The sequence below is a fragment of the Gymnoscopelus microlampas genome (genome assembly GCF_963454915.1).
Source record: "Gymnoscopelus microlampas genome assembly, chromosome: 4".
Lineage (NCBI taxonomy): Eukaryota > Metazoa > Chordata > Actinopteri > Myctophiformes > Myctophidae > Gymnoscopelus > Gymnoscopelus microlampas.
In genome coordinates this window covers 27,732,983-27,758,017 of record NC_139941.1, presented here as the reverse complement: position 1 = coordinate 27,758,017, position 25,035 = coordinate 27,732,983, and the positions used below count along the sequence as shown (strand labels likewise).

At 37.5% G+C, this 25,035-nt stretch overlaps 1 protein-coding gene across 3 annotated transcripts in view; it reads left to right on the top strand.

Moving 5' to 3' along the window:
• The window catches only part of rasef (RAS and EF-hand domain containing), a 66,038-nt gene that overhangs the window by 10,734 nt on the left and 30,269 nt on the right, over positions 1-25,035 (top strand). For all 3 annotated transcript variants that reach the window (XM_084055105.1, XM_084055104.1, XM_084055106.1), the window contains one exon: positions 245-336. In XM_084055105.1, coding sequence (XP_083911231.1) covers positions 245-336 — 92 coding nt within the window. The remainder of the gene's footprint in view (positions 1-244; positions 337-25,035) is intronic.

The following is a 25,035-nucleotide window of genomic DNA, read 5'->3' as shown; positions in this document are numbered from 1 at the left end:
GCACACTCATGCATGTGCATATACACGCATGCACATGCACACATATGGATAGTTTATTTGTGTTAGCATAAATACAAGTTTATAAAGGACATGACAGTATTAAAGCAATCAGATCACACACACACACACACACACACTGTGTACTGTACTGTACTGTACTGTACTGTACTGTACTGTACTGTACTGTACTGTACTGTACTGTACTGTACTGTACACTGCCTGTTTGACAGTCTCATTGTTGTAGGTGGGTAGCAGTTTGTCTCCATTGGACATAAGGAGCAAAAACAGAAGTAAAAGCACCTGCTTCTTATCATCACCGTACACTATAATGGACAGGTAAGACCTGTAAAGACAGACATTTCAACACTCATTTCATATTTTCCAATTGATTTAGTTGTTTGTTGCTTTTTAGCCTTTGGCAGAAATGTGTCTTCTGGAGTGGGTATTCACTGTTCTTTTGTTTATTTATTTTAGCAAAATTTAGATTTTGGCCAGAGTGTGGTGCTTAAGGAAAGAACCTAGGCTCACTAATTGTGCACGAATGCAGCATTTGGCAGGTTTCATGGCAATTAAGCCATTACATTTTGACGTACAGTAAGTGTGCAAAATGGGGATTTTGGCTTAAGGGTGGTGCTATAGGAAAGGTCATGGAGTCACCAAATGAGTCACCAAATGTTCATCCTCCTGGGAGCATGAAGGTGCACAGCATATTCCAATTTCAATGCAGCCAGTATTTACTGAGATATTCTGTGTGGGACCACAGTGTTGGATGGACAGCAGGGGTACACTGGTCGCTTCACGCGACACCACCGCGTTCTGCCAGTTTTTTTTGCCAGGATCACACGCACGCACATGCACGGATGTGCACACACATGCACGCTAGAGCGCATTCCCCCTGATTCATGAGCCAAGTACCCAAATGGCTACTTTGCATAACAGGTTGTGCAAATGCATCCTCACATACATTTTGTCTACAGTACTGCTGCTGCCAGTGTATCTGCATACAAAAAGAATGCCTTAGCCACCGTCGAAGAAGAGAAAGTTACTAGTTCAAAGCAAAGGTTTTAGTTTTGATACTGCGATGTGCGGGCGACATGCGCGTGACCTCATTAAAATAGCGTTCCGCCAGTAAAAAGAAACACCATTACACCCCTGGTGGACAGACTGACGGACCAAACAACATTGACTTCCTAACAGCCCTGCTGCTAGTGGGGATAAAAAACAGTGGGTTTGGCATAGGTTCTGGGCAATGTATCGATATCGTGATATGCGACAAGATATTGTTTGGCAAAAGTGTTGTCTTTTCCTGGTTTTAATCACCGAAGAGAAAATTGTGAAAATAGGTGACCGATGTCCAAGCTCATAATAACCCATCGCAGTGTGACACATAGATCTGCAAAAAGAATATATCACCATCACAATACAATGTTATCATCACAATATCGATGGGCGCTTGCGTGGCGCAGGGGTAAAGTACAGTAACTCCACCACGGAGTCTAGGGTTTCAAAACCAACACGGTGCATCCGGTTTGGCCGAGCATCTATACCAGGGGTGTCAAACTTGAGACGAGATGATTTCCAGAAAGGTAAAAACATACTTGGCCTACCACTGTGTATGCGCGTACTGTAGGTGCAACTGGCCCGGCCCTCATCAAAGCCCTTACCCGAAAATGAGTTACACACCCCTGAACATGGGAGAATTGTGTTCATATAGATTCTATACAAACACAATTCGCCCATGTTCGGGGGAGGGAAGCCAGGCGGGAATGCCAGGGCTTTGGATTGTACAACATAATGTTCGACTTTCTCCTTAACCTTCAAGTGACACCTACTGTATAACAGCAGTCTAAGAATGAATTTTGTAAAAACAACAAAACAAACAAATAAAACACTTTTTACAATTATGACAACTGCTTTAGAGCCATTTCTAAAGTTAGCATGTCATTTTTAAGCAGTTAGCACTACTAATTATGCTGATGGAACACAATAAACCCAGGTTGTACTCTGACTCTGCCAATAAGACAATGTTACTCCTGGTACACAACTTGCCCTGAACATATGACATTGAGTCTGCTGCTTTGAGGTATTTGTTTAGGGCACTCCCCAAGGTGATATACTGAGAAACTGGAACGTAGGTTTCTGTTGTTTTAGAATAAGATGGAACACGTTCATGTTAACATGATGTAGAAAAGAGTAGTTATCATGTTGACAGTAGCATCTTTCACAATGCAACCTGTGGTACATAAGAACCTAATGCAAATTGCTCATCCTTTGAGGAAAATAAGCACATTTTGTTGGGGTAATATCTTTCTAATATTATTAGAATATTGTAAACCATAGGCTTCTTAAAAGTCTTGAAAGTATTGATCTATAATTACGGGGCCAGAGCTCAGCTCTGGACCTGTTTTATTATTACAGGGACAGAGCTCTCAGCTCTGTACCTGTTTTGATATTGGCAGTATTCTGTCACTTCTTCTTCTTCTTCTTCTTCTTCTTCTTCTTCTTCTTCTTCTTCTTCTTCTTCTTCTGCCACTTTTCGCAGTTCTGGCTGAACCGTGCTGTCGCTTTTTACGAAACTCGGCCATATGGTAGATGGTCATGAAAAACGATCAAAAAATAATTCTCACAATCTTTCGTCCAAAGGTGGCGCTATAGCACTCAATTGAAAATGCCAACTTTGAACAGGTACAACTCATGCCCTGAAAAAAATAAAATGTACTAAGTCCAGAGCTCGATGAATGTTAGGGACGAAAAAAAAATCACGAAAAAGTACTACCATTCAACTCTAAATTGCCTGAAACGTACTCCTAACAGGTTTTTGGGGGGACAATTTCCCAAAAATCGTTTCGGTAAAAAGAAAATTTACTAAGTCCAGAGCTCGATGAATGTTAGGGACGGAAAAAAAAGTCACTACAAAGTACTACCATTCAACTCTAAATTGCCTGAAACGTACTCCTAACAGGTTTTTGGGGGGACAATTTACCGAAACTTTCGTTTCGGTAAAAAGAAAATCGTTTCGGTAAGAAGAAAATGTACTAAGTCCAGAGCTCGATGAATGTTAGGGACCCAAAAAAAAGTCACTACCAATCAACTTTAAATTGCCTGAAACGTACTCCTAACAGGTTTTTGGGGGAACATTTTTTTTTCTCGTTTCGGTAGTGTCACTACCGAAACGGAAAAAAATGTACTAAGTTCAGAGCTCGATGAATGTTAGGAACCAAAAAAAAAGTCACTACCAATCAACTTTAAATTGCCTGAAACGTACTCCTAACAGGTTTTTGGGGAAAAAATAAATTCTAAGTCCAGAGCTCGATGAATGTTAGGGACCAAAAAAAAAGTCACAAAAAAGTCAATGCCAATCAACTTTAAATTGCCTGAAACGTACTCCTAACAGGTTTTTGGGGGAACATTTTTTTTTCTCGTTTCGGTAGTGTCACTACCGAAACGGAAAAAAATGTACTAAGTCCAGAGCTCGATGAATGTTAGGGACCAAAAAAAAAGTCACAAAAAAGTCACTACCAATCAACTTTAAATTGCCTGAAACGTACTCCTAACAGGTTTTTGGGGGAACAATTTTTTTTTCGTTTCGGTAGTGTCACTACCGAAACGGAAAAAAAATATCTAAGTCCAGAGCTCGATGAATGTTAGGGACCAAAAAAAAAGTCACAAAAAAGTCACTACCAATCAACTTTAAATTGCCTGAAACGTACTCCTAACAGGTTTTTGGGGGAACATTTTTTTTTTCGTTTCGGTAGTGTCACTACCGAAACGGAAAAAGAATTGTAAGTCCAGAGCTCGATGAATGTTAGGGACCAAAAAAAAGTCACAAAAAAGTCACTACCAATCAACTTTAAATTGCCTGAAACGTACTCCTAACAGGTTTTTGGGGGAACATTTTTTTTTTCGTTTCGGTAGTGTCACTACCGAAACGGAAAAAAAAATATCTAAGTCCAGAGCTCGATGAATGTTAGGGACCAAAAAAAAGTCACAAAAAAGTCACTACCAATCAACTTTAAATTGCCTGAAACGTACTCCTAACAGGTTTTTGAGGGAACAATTTTTTTTCTCGTTTCGGTAGTGTCACTACCGAAACGGAAAAAACATTTCTAAGTCCAGAGCTCGATGAATGTTAGGGACCAAAAAAAAAGTCACGACAAAGTACTACCATTCAACTCTAAATTGCCTGAAATGTACTCCTAACAGGTTTTTGGGGGACAATTTACCGAAACTTTCGTTTCGGTAAAAAGAAAATCGTTTCGGTAAGAAGAAAATTTACTAAGTCCAGAGCTCGATGAATGTTAGGGACGAAAAAAAAAGTCACGAAAAAGTACTACCATTCAACTCTAAATTGCCTGAAACGTACTCCTAACAGGTTTTTGGGGGGACAATTTCCCAAAAATCGTTTCGGTAAAAAGAAAATTTACTAAGTCCAGAGCTCGATGAATGTTAGGGACCAAAAGAAAAGTCACAAAAAAGTCACTACCAATCAACTTTAAATTGCCTGAAACGTACTCCTAACAGGTTTTTGGGGGAACATTTTTTTTTTCGTTTCGGTAGTGTCACTACCGAAACGGAAAAAGAATTGTAAGTCCAGAGCTCGATGAATGTTAGGGACCAAAAAAAAGTCACAAAAAAGTCACTACCAATCAACTTTAAATTGCCTGAAACGTACTCCTAACAGGTTTTTGGGGGAACATTTTTTTTTTCGTTTCGGTAGTGTCACTACCGAAACGGAAAAAAAAATATCTAAGTCCAGAGCTCGATGAATGTTAGGGACCAAAAAAAAGTCACAAAAAAGTCACTACCAATCAACTTTAAATTGCCTGAAACGTACTCCTAACAGGTTTTTGAGGGAACAATTTTTTTTCTCGTTTCGGTAGTGTCACTACCGAAACGGAAAAAACATTTCTAAGTCCAGAGCTCGATGAATGTTAGGGACCAAAAAAAAAGTCACGACAAAGTACTACCATTCAACTCTAAATTGCCTGAAATGTACTCCTAACAGGTTTTTGGGGGACAATTTACCGAAACTTTCGTTTCGGTAAAAAGAAAATCGTTTCGGTAAGAAGAAAATTTACTAAGTCCAGAGCTCGATGAATGTTAGGGACGAAAAAAAAAGTCACGAAAAAGTACTACCATTCAACTCTAAATTGCCTGAAACGTACTCCTAACAGGTTTTTGGGGGAACATTTTTTTTTTCGTTTCGGTAGTGTCACTACCGAAACGGAAAAAAAAATATCTAAGTCCAGAGCTCGATGAATGTTAGGGACCAAAAAAAAGTCACAAAAAAGTCACTACCAATCAACTTTAAATTGCCTGAAACGTACTCCTAACAGGTTTTTGAGGGAACAATTTTTTTTCTCGTTTCGGTAGTGTCACTACCGAAACGGAAAAAACATTTCTAAGTCCAGAGCTCGATGAATGTTAGGGACCAAAAAAAAAGTCACGACAAAGTACTACCATTCAACTCTAAATTGCCTGAAATGTACTCCTAACAGGTTTTTGGGGGACAATTTACCGAAACTTTCGTTTCGGTAAAAAGAAAATCGTTTCGGTAAGAAGAAAATTTACTAAGTCCAGAGCTCGATGAATGTTAGGGACGAAAAAAAAAGTCACGAAAAAGTACTACCATTCAACTCTAAATTGCCTGAAACGTACTCCTAACAGGTTTTTGGGGGGACAATTTCCCAAAAATCGTTTCGGTAAAAAGAAAATTTACTAAGTCCAGAGCTCGATGAATGTTAGGGACGGAAAAAAAAGTCACTACAAAGTACTACCATTCAACTCTAAATTGCCTGAAACGTACTCCTAACAGGTTTTTGGGGGGACAATTTACCGAAACTTTCGTTTCGGTAAAAAGAAAATCGTTTCGGTAAGAAGAAAATGTACTAAGTCCAGAGCTCGATGAATGTTAGGGACCCAAAAAAAAGTCACTACCAATCAACTTTAAATTGCCTGAAACGTACTCCTAACAGGTTTTTGGGGGAACATTTTTTTTTCTCGTTTCGGTAGTGTCACTACCGAAACGGAAAAAAATGTACTAAGTTCAGAGCTCGATGAATGTTAGGAACCAAAAAAAAAGTCACTACCAATCAACTTTAAATTGCCTGAAACGTACTCCTAACAGGTTTTTGGGGAAAAAATAAATTCTAAGTCCAGAGCTCGATGAATGTTAGGGACAAAAAAAAAAGTCACAAAAAAGTCAATGCCAATCAACTTTAAATTGCCTGAAACGTACTCCTAACAGGTTTTTGGGGGAACATTTTTTTTTCTCGTTTCGGTAGTGTCACTACCGAAACGGAAAAAAATGTACTAAGTCCAGAGCTCGATGAATGTTAGGGACCAAAAAAAAAGTCACAAAAAAGTCACTACCAATCAACTTTAAATTGCCTGAAACGTACTCCTAACAGGTTTTTGGGGGAACAATTTTTTTTTCGTTTCGGTAGTGTCACTACCGAAACGGAAAAAAAATATCTAAGTCCAGAGCTCGATGAATGTTAGGGACCAAAAAAAAAGTCACAAAAAAGTCACTACCAATCAACTTTAAATTGCCTGAAACGTACTCCTAACAGGTTTTTGGGGGAACATTTTTTTTTTCGTTTCGGTAGTGTCACTACCGAAACGGAAAAAGAATTGTAAGTCCAGAGCTCGATGAATGTTAGGGACCAAAAAAAAGTCACAAAAAAGTCACTACCAATCAACTTTAAATTGCCTGAAACGTACTCCTAACAGGTTTTTGGGGGAACATTTTTTTTTTCGTTTCGGTAGTGTCACTACCGAAACGGAAAAAAAAATATCTAAGTCCAGAGCTCGATGAATGTTAGGGACCAAAAAAAAGTCACAAAAAAGTCACTACCAATCAACTTTAAATTGCCTGAAACGTACTCCTAACAGGTTTTTGAGGGAACAATTTTTTTTCTCGTTTCGGTAGTGTCACTACCGAAACGGAAAAAACATTTCTAAGTCCAGAGCTCGATGAATGTTAGGGACCAAAAAAAAAGTCACGACAAAGTACTACCATTCAACTCTAAATTGCCTGAAATGTACTCCTAACAGGTTTTTGGGGGACAATTTACCGAAACTTTCGTTTCGGTAAAAAGAAAATCGTTTCGGTAAGAAGAAAATTTACTAAGTCCAGAGCTCGATGAATGTTAGGGACGAAAAAAAAAGTCACGAAAAAGTACTACCATTCAACTCTAAATTGCCTGAAACGTACTCCTAACAGGTTTTTGGGGGGACAATTTCCCAAAAATCGTTTCGGTAAAAAGAAAATTTACTAAGTCCAGAGCTCGATGAATGTTAGGGACCAAAAAAAAAGTCACAAAAAAGTCACTACCAATCAACTTTAAATTGCCTGAAACGTACTCCTAACAGGTTTTTGGGGGAACATTTTTTTTTTCGTTTCGGTAGTGTCACTACCGAAACGGAAAAAAAAATATCTAAGTCCAGAGCTCGATGAATGTTAGGGACCAAAAAAAAGTCACAAAAAAGTCACTACCAATCAACTTTAAATTGCCTGAAACGTACTCCTAACAGGTTTTTGAGGGAACAATTTTTTTTCTCGTTTCGGTAGTGTCACTACCGAAACGGAAAAAACATTTCTAAGTCCAGAGCTCGATGAATGTTAGGGACCAAAAAAAAAGTCACGACAAAGTACTACCATTCAACTCTAAATTGCCTGAAATGTACTCCTAACAGGTTTTTGGGGGACAATTTACCGAAACTTTCGTTTCGGTAAAAAGAAAATCGTTTCGGTAAGAAGAAAATTTACTAAGTCCAGAGCTCGATGAATGTTAGGGACGAAAAAAAAAGTCACGAAAAAGTACTACCATTCAACTCTAAATTGCCTGAAACGTACTCCTAACAGGTTTTTGGGGGGACAATTTCCCAAAAATCGTTTCGGTAAAAAGAAAATTTACTAAGTCCAGAGCTCGATGAATGTTAGGGACCAAAAAAAAGTCACAAAAAAGTCACTACCAATCAACTTTAAATTGCCTGAAACGTACTCCTAACAGGTTTTTGAGGGAACAATTTTTTTTCTCGTTTCGGTAGTGTCACTACCGAAACGGAAAAAACATTTCTAAGTCCAGAGCTCGATGAATGTTAGGGACCAAAAAAAAAGTCACGACAAAGTACTACCATTCAACTCTAAATTGCCTGAAATGTACTCCTAACAGGTTTTTGGGGGACAATTTACCGAAACTTTCGTTTCGGTAAAAAGAAAATCGTTTCGGTAAGAAGAAAATTTACTAAGTCCAGAGCTCGATGAATGTTAGGGACGAAAAAAAAAGTCACGAAAAAGTACTACCATTCAACTCTAAATTGCCTGAAACGTACTCCTAACAGGTTTTTGGGGGGACAATTTCCCAAAAATCGTTTCGGTAAAAAGAAAATTTACTAAGTCCAGAGCTCGATGAATGTTAGGGACGGAAAAAAAAGTCACTACAAAGTACTACCATTCAACTCTAAATTGCCTGAAACGTACTCCTAACAGGTTTTTGGGGGGACAATTTACCGAAACTTTCGTTTCGGTAAAAAGAAAATCGTTTCGGTAAGAAGAAAATGTACTAAGTCCAGAGCTCGATGAATGTTAGGGACCCAAAAAAAAGTCACTACCAATCAACTTTAAATTGCCTGAAACGTACTCCTAACAGGTTTTTGGGGGAACATTTTTTTTTCTCGTTTCGGTAGTGTCACTACCGAAACGGAAAAAAATGTACTAAGTTCAGAGCTCGATGAATGTTAGGAACCAAAAAAAAAGTCACTACCAATCAACTTTAAATTGCCTGAAACGTACTCCTAACAGGTTTTTGGGGAAAAAATAAATTCTAAGTCCAGAGCTCGATGAATGTTAGGGACAAAAAAAAAAGTCACAAAAAAGTCACTACCAATCAACTTTAAATTGCCTGAAACGTACTCCTAACAGGTTTTTGGGGGAACATTTTTTTTTCTCGTTTCGGTAGTGTCACTACCGAAACGGAAAAAACATTTCTAAGTCCAGAGCTCGATGAATGTTAGGGACCAAAAAAAAAGTCACGACAAAGTACTACCATTCAACTCTAAATTGCCTGAAATGTACTCCTAACAGGTTTTTGGGGGACAATTTACCGAAACTTTCGTTTCGGTAAAAAGAAAATCGTTTCGGTAAGAAGAAAATTTACTAAGTCCAGAGCTCGATGAATGTTAGGGACGAAAAAAAAAGTCACGAAAAAGTACTACCATTCAACTCTAAATTGCCTGAAACGTACTCCTAACAGGTTTTTGGGGGGACAATTTCCCAAAAATCGTTTCGGTAAAAAGAAAATTTACTAAGTCCAGAGCTCGATGAATGTTAGGGACGGAAAAAAAGGTCACTACAAAGTACTACCATTCAACTCTAAATTGCCTGAAACGTACTCCTAACAGGTTTTTGGGGGGACAATTTACCGAAACTTTCGTTTCGGTAAAAAGAAAATCGTTTCGGTAAGAAGAAAATGTACTAAGTCCAGAGCTCGATGAATGTTAGGGACCCAAAAAAAAGTCACTACCAATCAACTTTAAATTGCCTGAAACGTACTCCTAACAGGTTTTTGGGGGAACATTTTTTTTTCTCGTTTCGGTAGTGTCACTACCGAAACGGAAAAAAATGTACTAAGTTCAGAGCTCGATGAATGTTAGGAACCAAAAAAAAAGTCACTACCAATCAACTTTAAATTGCCTGAAACGTACTCCTAACAGGTTTTTGGGGAAAAAATAAATTCTAAGTCCAGAGCTCGATGAATGTTAGGGACAAAAAAAAAAGTCACAAAAAAGTCAATGCCAATCAACTTTAAATTGCCTGAAACGTACTCCTAACAGGTTTTTGGGGGAACATTTTTTTTTCTCGTTTCGGTAGTGTCACTACCGAAACGGAAAAAAATGTACTAAGTCCAGAGCTCGATGAATGTTAGGGACCAAAAAAAAAGTCACAAAAAAGTCACTACCAATCAACTTTAAATTGCCTGAAACGTACTCCTAACAGGTTTTTGGGGGAACAATTTTTTTTTCGTTTCGGTAGTGTCACTACCGAAACGGAAAAAAAATATCTAAGTCCAGAGCTCGATGAATGTTAGGGACCAAAAAAAAAGTCACAAAAAAGTCACTACCAATCAACTTTAAATTGCCTGAAACGTACTCCTAACAGGTTTTTGGGGGAACATTTTTTTTTTCGTTTCGGTAGTGTCACTACCGAAACGGAAAAAGAATTGTAAGTCCAGAGCTCGATGAATGTTAGGGACCAAAAAAAAGTCACAAAAAAGTCACTACCAATCAACTTTAAATTGCCTGAAACGTACTCCTAACAGGTTTTTGGGGGAACATTTTTTTTTTCGTTTCGGTAGTGTCACTACCGAAACGGAAAAAAAAATATCTAAGTCCAGAGCTCGATGAATGTTAGGGACCAAAAAAAAGTCACAAAAAAGTCACTACCAATCAACTTTAAATTGCCTGAAACGTACTCCTAACAGGTTTTTGAGGGAACAATTTTTTTTCTCGTTTCGGTAGTGTCACTACCGAAACGGAAAAAACATTTCTAAGTCCAGAGCTCGATGAATGTTAGGGACCAAAAAAAAAGTCACGACAAAGTACTACCATTCAACTCTAAATTGCCTGAAATGTACTCCTAACAGGTTTTTGGGGGACAATTTACCGAAACTTTCGTTTCGGTAAAAAGAAAATCGTTTCGGTAAGAAGAAAATTTACTAAGTCCAGAGCTCGATGAATGTTAGGGACGAAAAAAAAAGTCACGAAAAAGTACTACCATTCAACTCTAAATTGCCTGAAACGTACTCCTAACAGGTTTTTGGGGGGACAATTTCCCAAAAATCGTTTCGGTAAAAAGAAAATTTACTAAGTCCAGAGCTCGATGAATGTTAGGGACCAAAAAAAAAGTCACAAAAAAGTCACTACCAATCAACTTTAAATTGCCTGAAACGTACTCCTAACAGGTTTTTGGGGGAACATTTTTTTTTTCGTTTCGGTAGTGTCACTACCGAAACGGAAAAAGAATTGTAAGTCCAGAGCTCGATGAATGTTAGGGACCAAAAAAAAGTCACAAAAAAGTCACTACCAATCAACTTTAAATTGCCTGAAACGTACTCCTAACAGGTTTTTGGGGGAACATTTTTTTTTTCGTTTCGGTAGTGTCACTACCGAAACGGAAAAAAAAATATCTAAGTCCAGAGCTCGATGAATGTTAGGGACCAAAAAAAAGTCACAAAAAAGTCACTACCAATCAACTTTAAATTGCCTGAAACGTACTCCTAACAGGTTTTTGAGGGAACAATTTTTTTTCTCGTTTCGGTAGTGTCACTACCGAAACGGAAAAAACATTTCTAAGTCCAGAGCTCGATGAATGTTAGGGACCAAAAAAAAAGTCACGACAAAGTACTACCATTCAACTCTAAATTGCCTGAAATGTACTCCTAACAGGTTTTTGGGGGACAATTTACCGAAACTTTCGTTTCGGTAAAAAGAAAATTTACTAAGTCCAGAGCTCGATGAATGTTAGGGACCAAAAAAAAAGTCACAAAAAAGTCACTACCAATCAACTTTAAATTGCCTGAAACGTACTCCTAACAGGTTTTTGGGGGAACATTTTTTTTTTCGTTTCGGTAGTGTCACTACCGAAACGGAAAAAGAATTGTAAGTCCAGAGCTCGATGAATGTTAGGGACCAAAAAAAAGTCACAAAAAAGTCACTACCAATCAACTTTAAATTGCCTGAAACGTACTCCTAACAGGTTTTTGGGGGAACATTTTTTTTTTCGTTTCGGTAGTGTCACTACCGAAACGGAAAAAAAAATATCTAAGTCCAGAGCTCGATGAATGTTAGGGACCAAAAAAAAGTCACAAAAAAGTCACTACCAATCAACTTTAAATTGCCTGAAACGTACTCCTAACAGGTTTTTGAGGGAACAATTTTTTTTCTCGTTTCGGTAGTGTCACTACCGAAACGGAAAAAACATTTCTAAGTCCAGAGCTCGATGAATGTTAGGGACCAAAAAAAAAGTCACGACAAAGTACTACCATTCAACTCTAAATTGCCTGAAATGTACTCCTAACAGGTTTTTGGGGGACAATTTACCGAAACTTTCGTTTCGGTAAAAAGAAAATCGTTTCGGTAAGAAGAAAATTTACTAAGTCCAGAGCTCGATGAATGTTAGGGACGAAAAAAAAAGTCACGAAAAAGTACTACCATTCAACTCTAAATTGCCTGAAACGTACTCCTAACAGGTTTTTGGGGGGACAATTTCCCAAAAATCGTTTCGGTAAAAAGAAAATTTACTAAGTCCAGAGCTCGATGAATGTTAGGGACCAAAAAAAAAGTCACAAAAAAGTCACTACCAATCAACTTTAAATTGCCTGAAACGTACTCCTAACAGGTTTTTGGGGGAACATTTTTTTTTTCGTTTCGGTAGTGTCACTACCGAAACGGAAAAAGAATTGTAAGTCCAGAGCTCGATGAATGTTAGGGACCAAAAAAAAGTCACAAAAAAGTCACTACCAATCAACTTTAAATTGCCTGAAACGTACTCCTAACAGGTTTTTGGGGGAACATTTTTTTTTTCGTTTCGGTAGTGTCACTACCGAAACGGAAAAAAAAATATCTAAGTCCAGAGCTCGATGAATGTTAGGGACCAAAAAAAAGTCACAAAAAAGTCACTACCAATCAACTTTAAATTGCCTGAAACGTACTCCTAACAGGTTTTTGAGGGAACAATTTTTTTTCTCGTTTCGGTAGTGTCACTACCGAAACGGAAAAAACATTTCTAAGTCCAGAGCTCGATGAATGTTAGGGACCAAAAAAAAAGTCACGACAAAGTACTACCATTCAACTCTAAATTGCCTGAAATGTACTCCTAACAGGTTTTTGGGGGACAATTTACCGAAACTTTCGTTTCGGTAAAAAGAAAATCGTTTCGGTAAGAAGAAAATTTACTAAGTCCAGAGCTCGATGAATGTTAGGGACGAAAAAAAAAGTCACGAAAAAGTACTACCATTCAACTCTAAATTGCCTGAAACGTACTCCTAACAGGTTTTTGGGGGGACAATTTCCCAAAAATCGTTTCGGTAAAAAGAAAATTTACTAAGTCCAGAGCTCGATGAATGTTAGGGACCAAAAAAAAGTCACAAAAAAGTCACTACCAATCAACTTTAAATTGCCTGAAACGTACTCCTAACAGGTTTTTGGGGGAACATTTTTTTTTTCGTTTCGGTAGTGTCACTACCGAAACGGAAAAAAAAATATCTAAGTCCAGAGCTCGATGAATGTTAGGGACCAAAAAAAAGTCACAAAAAAGTCACTACCAATCAACTTTAAATTGCCTGAAACGTACTCCTAACAGGTTTTTGAGGGAACAATTTTTTTTCTCGTTTCGGTAGTGTCACTACCGAAACGGAAAAAACATTTCTAAGTCCAGAGCTCGATGAATGTTAGGGACCAAAAAAAAAGTCACGACAAAGTACTACCATTCAACTCTAAATTGCCTGAAATGTACTCCTAACAGGTTTTTGGGGGACAATTTACCGAAACTTTCGTTTCGGTAAAAAGAAAATCGTTTCGGTAAGAAGAAAATTTACTAAGTCCAGAGCTCGATGAATGTTAGGGACGAAAAAAAAAGTCACGAAAAAGTACTACCATTCAACTCTAAATTGCCTGAAACGTACTCCTAACAGGTTTTTGGGGGGACAATTTCCCAAAAATCGTTTCGGTAAAAAGAAAATTTACTAAGTCCAGAGCTCGATGAATGTTAGGGACCAAAAAAAAAGTCACAAAAAAGTCACTACCAATCAACTTTAAATTGCCTGAAACGTACTCCTAACAGGTTTTTGGGGGAACATTTTTTTTTTCGTTTCGGTAGTGTCACTACCGAAACGGAAAAAGAATTGTAAGTCCAGAGCTCGATGAATGTTAGGGACCAAAAAAAAGTCACAAAAAAGTCACTACCAATCAACTTTAAATTGCCTGAAACGTACTCCTAACAGGTTTTTGGGGGAACATTTTTTTTTTCGTTTCGGTAGTGTCACTACCGAAACGGAAAAAAAAATATCTAAGTCCAGAGCTCGATGAATGTTAGGGACCAAAAAAAAGTCACAAAAAAGTCACTACCAATCAACTTTAAATTGCCTGAAACGTACTCCTAACAGGTTTTTGAGGGAACAATTTTTTTTCTCGTTTCGGTAGTGTCACTACCGAAACGGAAAAAACATTTCTAAGTCCAGAGCTCGATGAATGTTAGGGACCAAAAAAAAAGTCACGACAAAGTACTACCATTCAACTCTAAATTGCCTGAAATGTACTCCTAACAGGTTTTTGGGGGACAATTTACCGAAACTTTCGTTTCGGTAAAAAGAAAATTTACTAAGTCCAGAGCTCGATGAATGTTAGGGACCAAAAAAAAAGTCACAAAAAAGTCACTACCAATCAACTTTAAATTGCCTGAAACGTACTCCTAACAGGTTTTTGGGGGAACATTTTTTTTTTCGTTTCGGTAGTGTCACTACCGAAACGGAAAAAGAATTGTAAGTCCAGAGCTCGATGAATGTTAGGGACCAAAAAAAAGTCACAAAAAAGTCACTACCAATCAACTTTAAATTGCCTGAAACGTACTCCTAACAGGTTTTTGGGGGAACATTTTTTTTTTCGTTTCGGTAGTGTCACTACCGAAACGGAAAAAAAAATATCTAAGTCCAGAGCTCGATGAATGTTAGGGACCAAAAAAAAGTCACAAAAAAGTCACTACCAATCAACTTTAAATTGCCTGAAACGTACTCCTAACAGGTTTTTGAGGGAACAATTTTTTTTCTCGTTTCGGTAGTGTCACTACCGAAACGGAAAAAACATTTCTAAGTCCAGAGCTCGATGAATGTTAGGGACCAAAAAAAAAGTCACGACAAAGTACTACCATTCAACTCTAAATTGCCTGAAATGTACTCCTAACAGGTTTTTGGGGGACAATTTACCGAAACTTTCGTTTCGGTAAAAAGAAAATCGTTTCGGTAAGAAGAAAATTTACTAAGTCCAGAGCTCGATGAATGTTAGGGACGAAAAAAAAAGTCACGAAAAAGTACTACCATTCAACTCTAAATTGCCTGAAACGTACTCCTAACAGGTTTTTGGGGGGACAATTTCCCAAAAATCGTTTCGGTAAAAAGAAAATTTACTAAGTCCAGAGCTCGATGAATGTTAGGGACCAAAAGAAAAGTCACAAAAAAGTCACTACCAATCAACTTTAAATTGCCTGAAACGTACTCCTAACAGGTTTTTGGGGGAACATTTTTTTTTTCGTTTCGGTAGTGTCACTACCGAAACGGAAAAAGAATTGTAAGTCCAGAGCTCGATGAATGTTAGGGACCAAAAAAAAGTCACAAAAAAGTCACTACCAATCAACTTTAAATTGCCTGAAACGTACTCCTAACAGGTTTTTGGGGGAACATTTTTTTTTTCGTTTCGGTAGTGTCACTACCGAAACGGAAAAAAAAAATATCTAAGTCCAGAGCTCGATGAATGTTAGGGACCAAAAAAAAAGTCACAAAAAAGTCACTACCAATCAACTTTAAATTGCCTGAAACGTACTCCTAACAGGTTTTTGAGGGAACAATTTTTTTTCTCGTTTCGGTAGTGTCACTACCGAAACGGAAAAAACATTTCTAAGTCCAGAGCTCGATGAATGTTAGGGACCAAAAAAAAAGTCACGACAAAGTACTACCATTCAACTCTAAATTGCCTGAAATGTACTCCTAACAGGTTTTTGGGGGACAATTTACCGAAACTTTCGTTTCGGTAAAAAGAAAATCGTTTCGGTAAGAAGAAAATTTACTAAGTCCAGAGCTCGATGAATGTTAGGGACGAAAAAAAAAGTCACGAAAAAGTACTACCATTCAACTCTAAATTGCCTGAAACGTACTCCTAACAGGTTTTTGGGGGGACAATTTCCCAAAAATCGTTTCGGTAAAAAGAAAATTTACTAAGTCCAGAGCTCGATGAATGTTAGGGACCAAAAGAAAAGTCACAAAAAAGTCACTACCAATCAACTTTAAATTGCCTGAAACGTACTCCTAACAGGTTTTTGGGGGAACATTTTTTTTTTCGTTTCGGTAGTGTCACTACCGAAACGGAAAAAGAATTGTAAGTCCAGAGCTCGATGAATGTTAGGGACCAAAAAAAAGTCACAAAAAAGTCACTACCAATCAACTTTAAATTGCCTGAAACGTACTCCTAACAGGTTTTTGGGGGAACATTTTTTTTTTCGTTTCGGTAGTGTCACTACCGAAACGGAAAAAAAAATATCTAAGTCCAGAGCTCGATGAATGTTAGGGACCAAAAAAAAGTCACAAAAAAGTCACTACCAATCAACTTTAAATTGCCTGAAACGTACTCCTAACAGGTTTTTGAGGGAACAATTTTTTTTCTCGTTTCGGTAGTGTCACTACCGAAACGGAAAAAACATTTCTAAGTCCAGAGCTCGATGAATGTTAGGGACCAAAAAAAAAGTCACGACAAAGTACTACCATTCAACTCTAAATTGCCTGAAATGTACTCCTAACAGGTTTTTGGGGGACAATTTACCGAAACTTTCGTTTCGGTAAAAAGAAAATCGTTTCGGTAAGAAGAAAATTTACTAAGTCCAGAGCTCGATGAATGTTAGGGACGAAAAAAAAAGTCACGAAAAAGTACTACCATTCAACTCTAAATTGCCTGAAACGTACTCCTAACAGGTTTTTGGGGGGACAATTTCCCAAAAATCGTTTCGGTAAAAAGAAAATTTACTAAGTCCAGAGCTCGATGAATGTTAGGGACGGAAAAAAAAGTCACTACAAAGTACTACCATTCAACTCTAAATTGCCTGAAACGTACTCCTAACAGGTTTTTGGGGGGACAATTTACCGAAACTTTCGTTTCGGTAAAAAGAAAATCGTTTCGGTAAGAAGAAAATGTACTAAGTCCAGAGCTCGATGAATGTTAGGGACCCAAAAAAAAGTCACTACCAATCAACTTTAAATTGCCTGAAACGTACTCCTAACAGGTTTTTGGGGGAACATTTTTTTTTCTCGTTTCGGTAGTGTCACTACCGAAACGGAAAAAAATGTACTAAGTTCAGAGCTCGATGAATGTTAGGAACCAAAAAAAAAGTCACTACCAATCAACTTTAAATTGCCTGAAACGTACTCCTAACAGGTTTTTGGGGAAAAAATAAATTCTAAGTCCAGAGCTCGATGAATGTTAGGGACAAAAAAAAAAGTCACAAAAAAGTCAATGCCAATCAACTTTAAATTGCCTGAAACGTACTCCTAACAGGTTTTTGGGGGAACATTTTTTTTTCTCGTTTCGGTAGTGTCACTACCGAAACGGAAAAAAATGTACTAAGTCCAGAGCTCGATGAATGTTAGGGACCAAAAAAAAAGTCACAAAAAAGTCACTACCAATCAACTTTAAATTGCCTGAAACGTACTCCTAACAGGTTTTTGGGGGAACAATTTTTTTTTCGTTTCGGTAGTGTCACTACCGAAACGGAAAAAAAATATCTAAGTCCAGAGCTCGATGAATGTTAGGGACCAAAAAAAAAGTCACAAAAAAGTCACTACCAATCAACTTTAAATTGCCTGAAACGTACTCCTAACAGGTTTTTGGGGGAACATTTTTTTTTTCGTTTCGGTAGTGTCACTACCGAAACGGAAAAAGAATTGTAAGTCCAGAGCTCGATGAATGTTAGGGACCAAAAAAAAGTCACAAAAAAGTCACTACCAATCAACTTTAAATTGCCTGAAACGTACTCCTAACAGGTTTTTGGGGGAACATTTTTTTTTTCGTTTCGGTAGTGTCACTACCGAAACGGAAAAAAAAATATCTAAGTCCAGAGCTCGATGAATGTTAGGGACCAAAAAAAAGTCACAAAAAAGTCACTACCAATCAACTTTAAATTGCCTGAAACGTACTCCTAACAGGTTTTTGAGGGAACAATTTTTTTTCTCGTTTCGGTAGTGTCACTACCGAAACGGAAAAAACATTTCTAAGTCCAGAGCTCGATGAATGTTAGGGACCAAAAAAAAAGTCACGACAAAGTACTACCATTCAACTCTAAATTGCCTGAAATGTACTCCTAACAGGTTTTTGGGGGACAATTTACCGAAACTTTCGTTTCGGTAAAAAGAAAATCGTTTCGGTAAGAAGAAAATTTACTAAGTCCAGAGCTCGATGAATGTTAGGGACGAAAAAAAAAGTCACGAAAAAGTACTACCATTCAACTCTAAATTGCCTGAAACGTACTCCTAACAGGTTTTTGGGGGGACAATTTCCCAAAAATCGTTTCGGTAAAAAGAAAATTTACTAAGTCCAGAGCTCGATGAATGTTAGGGACCAAAAAAAAAGTCACAAAAAAGTCACTACCAATCAACTTTAAATTGCCTGAAACGTACTCCTAACAGGTTTTTGGGGGAACATTTTTTTTTTCGTTTCGGTAGTGTCACTACCGAAACGGAAAAAGAATTGTAAGTCCAGAGCTCGATGAATGTTAGGGACCAAAAAAAAGTCACAAAAAAGTCACTACCAATCAACTTTAAATTGCCTGAAACGTACTCCTAACAGGTTTTTGGGGGAACATTTTTTTTTTCGTTTCGGTAGTGTCACTACCGAAACGGAAAAAAAAATATCTAAGTCCAGAGCTCGATGAATGTTAGGGACCAAAAAAAAGTCACAAAAAAGTCACTACCAATCAACTTTAAATTGCCTGAAACGTACTCCTAACAGGTTTTTGAGGGAACAATTTTTTTTCTCGTTTCGGTAGTGTCACTACCGAAACGGAAAAAACATTTCTAAGTCCAGAGCTCGATGAATGTTAGGGACCAAAAAAAAAGTCACGACAAAGTACTACCATTCAACTCTAAATTGCCTGAAATGTACTCCTAACAGGTTTTTGGGGGACAATTTACCGAAACTTTCGTTTCGGTAAAAAGAAAATCGTTTCGGTAAGAAGAAAATTTACTAAGTCCAGAGCTCGATGAATGTTAGGGACGAAAAAAAAAGTCACGAAAAAGTACTACCATTCAACTCTAAATTGCCTGAAACGTACTCCTAACAGGTTTTTGGGGGGACAATTTCCCAAAAATCGTTTCGGTAAAAAGAAAATTTACTAAGTCCAGAGCTCGATGAATGTTAGGGACCAAAAAAAAGTCACAAAAAAGTCACTACCAATCAACTTTAAATTGCCTGAAACGTACTCCTAACAGGTTTTTGGGGGAACATTTTTTTTTTCGTTTCGGTAGTGTCACTACCGAAACGGAAAAAAAAATATCTAAGTCCAGAGCTCGATGAATGTTAGGGACCAAAAAAAAGTCACAAAAAAGTCACTACCAATCAACTTTAAATTGCCTGAAACGTACTCCTAACAGGTTTTTGAGGGAACAATTTTTTTTCTCGTTTCGGTAGTGTCACTACCGAAACGGAAAAAACATTTCTAAGTCCAGAGCTCGATGAATGTTAGGGACCAAAAAAAAAGTCACGACAAAGTACTACCATTCAACTCTAAATTGCCTGAAATGTACTCCTAACAGGTTTTTGGGGGACAATTTACCGAAACTTTCGTTTCGGTAAAAAGAAAATCGTTTCGGTAAGAAGAAAATTTACTAAGTCCAGAGCTCGATGAATGTTAGGGACGAAAAAAAAAGTCACGAAAAAGTACTACCATTCAACTCTAAATTGCCTGAAACGTACTCCTAACAGGTTTTTGGGGGGACAATTTCCCAAAAATCGTTTCGGTAAAAAGAAAATTTACTAAGTCCAGAGCTCGATGAATGTTAGGGACCAAAAAAAAAGTCACAAAAAAGTCACTACCAATCAACTTTAAATTGCCTGAAACGTACTCCTAACAGGTTTTTGGGGGAACATTTTTTTTTTCGTTTCGGTAGTGTCACTACCGAAACGGAAAAAGAATTGTAAGTCCAGAGCTCGATGAATGTTAGGGACCAAAAAAAAGTCACAAAAAAGTCACTACCAATCAACTTTAAATTGCCTGAAACGTACTCCTAACAGGTTTTTGGGGGAACATTTTTTTTTTCGTTTCGGTAGTGTCACTACCGAAACGGAAAAAAAAATATCTAAGTCCAGAGCTCGATGAATGTTAGGGACCAAAAAAAAGTCACAAAAAAGTCACTACCAATCAACTTTAAATTGCCTGAAACGTACTCCTAACAGGTTTTTGAGGGAACAATTTTTTTTCTCGTTTCGGTAGTGTCACTACCGAAACGGAAAAAACATTTCTAAGTCCAGAGCTCGATGAATGTTAGGGACCAAAAAAAAAGTCACGACAAAGTACTACCATTCAACTCTAAATTGCCTGAAATGTACTCCTAACAGGTTTTTGGGGGACAATTTACCGAAACTTTCGTTTCGGTAAAAAGAAAATTTACTAAGTCCAGAGCTCGATGAATGTTAGGGACCAAAAAAAAAGTCACAAAAAAGTCACTACCAATCAACTTTAAATTGCCTGAAACGTACTCCTAACAGGTTTTTGGGGGAACATTTTTTTTTTCGTTTCGGTAGTGTCACTACCGAAACGGAAAAAGAATTGTAAGTCCAGAGCTCGATGAATGTTAGGGACCAAAAAAAAGTCACAAAAAAGTCACTACCAATCAACTTTAAATTGCCTGAAACGTACTCCTAACAGGTTTTTGGGGGAACATTTTTTTTTTCGTTTCGGTAGTGTCACTACCGAAACGGAAAAAAAAATATCTAAGTCCAGAGCTCGATGAATGTTAGGGACCAAAAAAAAGTCACAAAAAAGTCACTACCAATCAACTTTAAATTGCCTGAAACGTACTCCTAACAGGTTTTTGAGGGAACAATTTTTTTTCTCGTTTCGGTAGTGTCACTACCGAAACGGAAAAAACATTTCTAAGTCCAGAGCTCGATGAATGTTAGGGACCAAAAAAAAAGTCACGACAAAGTACTACCATTCAACTCTAAATTGCCTGAAATGTACTCCTAACAGGTTTTTGGGGGACAATTTACCGAAACTTTCGTTTCGGTAAAAAGAAAATCGTTTCGGTAAGAAGAAAATTTACTAAGTCCAGAGCTCGATGAATGTTAGGGACGAAAAAAAAAGTCACGAAAAAGTACTACCATTCAACTCTAAATTGCCTGAAACGTACTCCTAACAGGTTTTTGGGGGGACAATTTCCCAAAAATCGTTTCGGTAAAAAGAAAATTTACTAAGTCCAGAGCTCGATGAATGTTAGGGACCAAAAGAAAAGTCACAAAAAAGTCACTACCAATCAACTTTAAATTGCCTGAAACGTACTCCTAACAGGTTTTTGGGGGAACATTTTTTTTTTCGTTTCGGTAGTGTCACTACCGAAACGGAAAAAGAATTGTAAGTCCAGAGCTCGATGAATGTTAGGGACCAAAAAAAAGTCACAAAAAAGTCACTACCAATCAACTTTAAATTGCCTGAAACGTACTCCTAACAGGTTTTTGGGGGAACATTTTTTTTTTCGTTTCGGTAGTGTCACTACCGAAACGGAAAAAAAAAATATCTAAGTCCAGAGCTCGATGAATGTTAGGGACCAAAAAAAAAGTCACAAAAAAGTCACTACCAATCAACTTTAAATTGCCTGAAACGTACTCCTAACAGGTTTTTGAGGGAACAATTTTTTTTCTCGTTTCGGTAGTGTCACTACCGAAACGGAAAAAACATTTCTAAGTCCAGAGCTCGATGAATGTTAGGGACCAAAAAAAAAGTCACGACAAAGTACTACCATTCAACTCTAAATTGCCTGAAATGTACTCCTAACAGGTTTTTGGGGGACAATTTACCGAAACTTTCGTTTCGGTAAAAAGAAAATCGTTTCGGTAAGAAGAAAATTTACTAAGTCCAGAGCTCGATGAATGTTAGGGACGAAAAAAAAAGTCACGAAAAAGTACTACCATTCAACTCTAAATTGCCTGAAACGTACTCCTAACAGGTTTTTGGGGGGACAATTTCCCAAAAATCGTTTCGGTAAAAAGAAAATTTACTAAGTCCAGAGCTCGATGAATGTTAGGGACCAAAAGAAAAGTCACAAAAAAGTCACTACCAATCAACTTTAAATTGCCTGAAACGTACTCCTAACAGGTTTTTGGGGGAACATTTTTTTTTTCGTTTCGGTAGTGTCACTACCGAAACGGAAAAAGAATTGTAAGTCCAGAGCTCGATGAATGTTAGGGACCAAAAAAAAGTCACAAAAAAGTCACTACCAATCAACTTTAAATTGCCTGAAACGTACTCCTAACAGGTTTTTGGGGGAACATTTTTTTTTTCGTTTCGGTAGTGTCACTACCGAAACGGAAAAAAAAATATCTAAGTCCAGAGCTCGATGAATGTTAGGGACCAAAAAAAAGTCACAAAAAAGTCACTACCAATCAACTTTAAATTGCCTGAAACGTACTCCTAACAGGTTTTTGAGGGAACAATTTTTTTTCTCGTTTCGGTAGTGTCACTACCGAAACGGAAAAAACATTTCTAAGTCCAGAGCTCGATGAATGTTAGGGACCAAAAAAAAAGTCACGACAAAGTACTACCATTCAACTCTAAATTGCCTGAAATGTACTCCTAACAGGTTTTTGGGGGACAATTTACCGAAACTTTCGTTTCGGTAAAAAGAAAATCGTTTCGGTAAGAAGAAAATTTACTAAGTCCAGAGCTCGATGAATGTTAGGGACGAAAAAAAAAGTCACGAAAAAGTACTACCATTCAACTCTAAATTGCCTGAAACGTACTCCTAACAGGTTTTTGGGGGGACAATTTCCCAAAAATCGTTTCGGTAAAAAGAAAATTTACTAAGTCCAGAGCTCGATGAATGTTAGGGACGGAAAAAAAAGTCACTACAAAGTACTACCATTCAACTCTAAATTGCCTGAAACGTACTCCTAACAGGTTTTTGGGGGGACAATTTACCGAAACTTTCGTTTCGGTAAAAAGAAAATCGTTTCGGTAAGAAGAAAATGTACTAAGTCCAGAGCTCGATGAATGTTAGGGACCCAAAAAAAAGTCACTACCAATCAACTTTAAATTGCCTGAAACGTACTCCTAACAGGTTTTTGGGGGAACATTTTTTTTTCTCGTTTCGGTAGTGTCACTACCGAAACGGAAAAAAATGTACTAAGTTCAGAGCTCGATGAATGTTAGGAACCAAAAAAAAAGTCACTACCAATCAACTTTAAATTGCCTGAAACGTACTCCTAACAGGTTTTTGGGGAAAAAATAAATTCTAAGTCCAGAGCTCGATGAATGTTAGGGACCAAAAAAAAAGTCACAAAAAAGTCAATGCCAATCAACTTTAAATTGCCTGAAACGTACTCCTAACAGGTTTTTGGGGGAACATTTTTTTTTCTCGTTTCGGTAGTGTCACTACCGAAACGGAAAAAAATGTACTAAGTCCAGAGCTCGATGAATGTTAGTTTCGGTAAAAAGAAAATCGTTTCGGTAAGAAGAAAATTTACTAAGTCCAGAGCTCGATGAATGTTAGGGACCAAAAAAAAAGTCACGACAAAGTACTACCATTCAACTCTAAATTGCCTGAAATGTACTCCTAACAGGTTTTTGGGGGACAATTTACCGAAACTTTCGTTTCGGTAAAAAGAAAATCGTTTCGGTAAGAAGAAAATTTACTAAGTCCAGAGCTCGATGAATGTTAGGGACGAAAAAAAAAGTCACGAAAAAGTACTACCATTCAACTCTAAATTGCCTGAAACGTACTCCTAACAGGTTTTTGGGGGGACAATTTCCCAAAAATCGTTTCGGTAAAAAGAAAATTTACTAAGTCCAGAGCTCGATGAATGTTAGGGACCAAAAAAAAAGTCACAAAAAAGTCACTACCAATCAACTTTAAATTGCCTGAAACGTACTCCTAACAGGTTTTTGGGGGAACATTTTTTTTTTCGTTTCGGTAGTGTCACTACCGAAACGGAAAAAGAATTGTAAGTCCAGAGCTCGATGAATGTTAGGGACCAAAAAAAAGTCACAAAAAAGTCACTACCAATCAACTTTAAATTGCCTGAAACGTACTCCTAACAGGTTTTTGGGGGAACATTTTTTTTTTCGTTTCGGTAGTGTCACTACCGAAACGGAAAAAAAAATATCTAAGTCCAGAGCTCGATGAATGTTAGGGACCAAAAAAAAGTCACAAAAAAGTCACTACCAATCAACTTTAAATTGCCTGAAACGTACTCCTAACAGGTTTTTGAGGGAACAATTTTTTTTCTCGTTTCGGTAGTGTCACTACCGAAACGGAAAAAACATTTCTAAGTCCAGAGCTCGATGAATGTTAGGGACCAAAAAAAAAGTCACGACAAAGTACTACCATTCAACTCTAAATTGCCTGAAATGTACTCCTAACAGGTTTTTGGGGGACAATTTACCGAAACTTTCGTTTCGGTAAAAAGAAAATCGTTTCGGTAAGAAGAAAATTTACTAAGTCCAGAGCTCGATGAATGTTAGGGACGAAAAAAAAAGTCACGAAAAAGTACTACCATTCAACTCTAAATTGCCTGAAACGTACTCCTAACAGGTTTTTGGGGGGACAATTTCCCAAAAATCGTTTCGGTAAAAAGAAAATTTACTAAGTCCAGAGCTCGATGAATGTTAGGGACCAAAAAAAAAGTCACAAAAAAGTCACTACCAATCAACTTTAAATTGCCTGAAACGTACTCCTAACAGGTTTTTGGGGGAACATTTTTTTTTTCGTTTCGGTAGTGTCACTACCGAAACGGAAAAAGAATTGTAAGTCCAGAGCTCGATGAATGTTAGGGACCAAAAAAAAGTCACAAAAAAGTCACTACCAATCAACTTTAAATTGCCTGAAACGTACTCCTAACAGGTTTTTGGGGGAACATTTTTTTTTTCGTTTCGGTAGTGTCACTACCGAAACGGAAAAAAAAATATCTAAGTCCAGAGCTCGATGAATGTTAGGGACCAAAAAAAAGTCACAAAAAAGTCACTACCAATCAACTTTAAATTGCCTGAAACGTACTCCTAACAGGTTT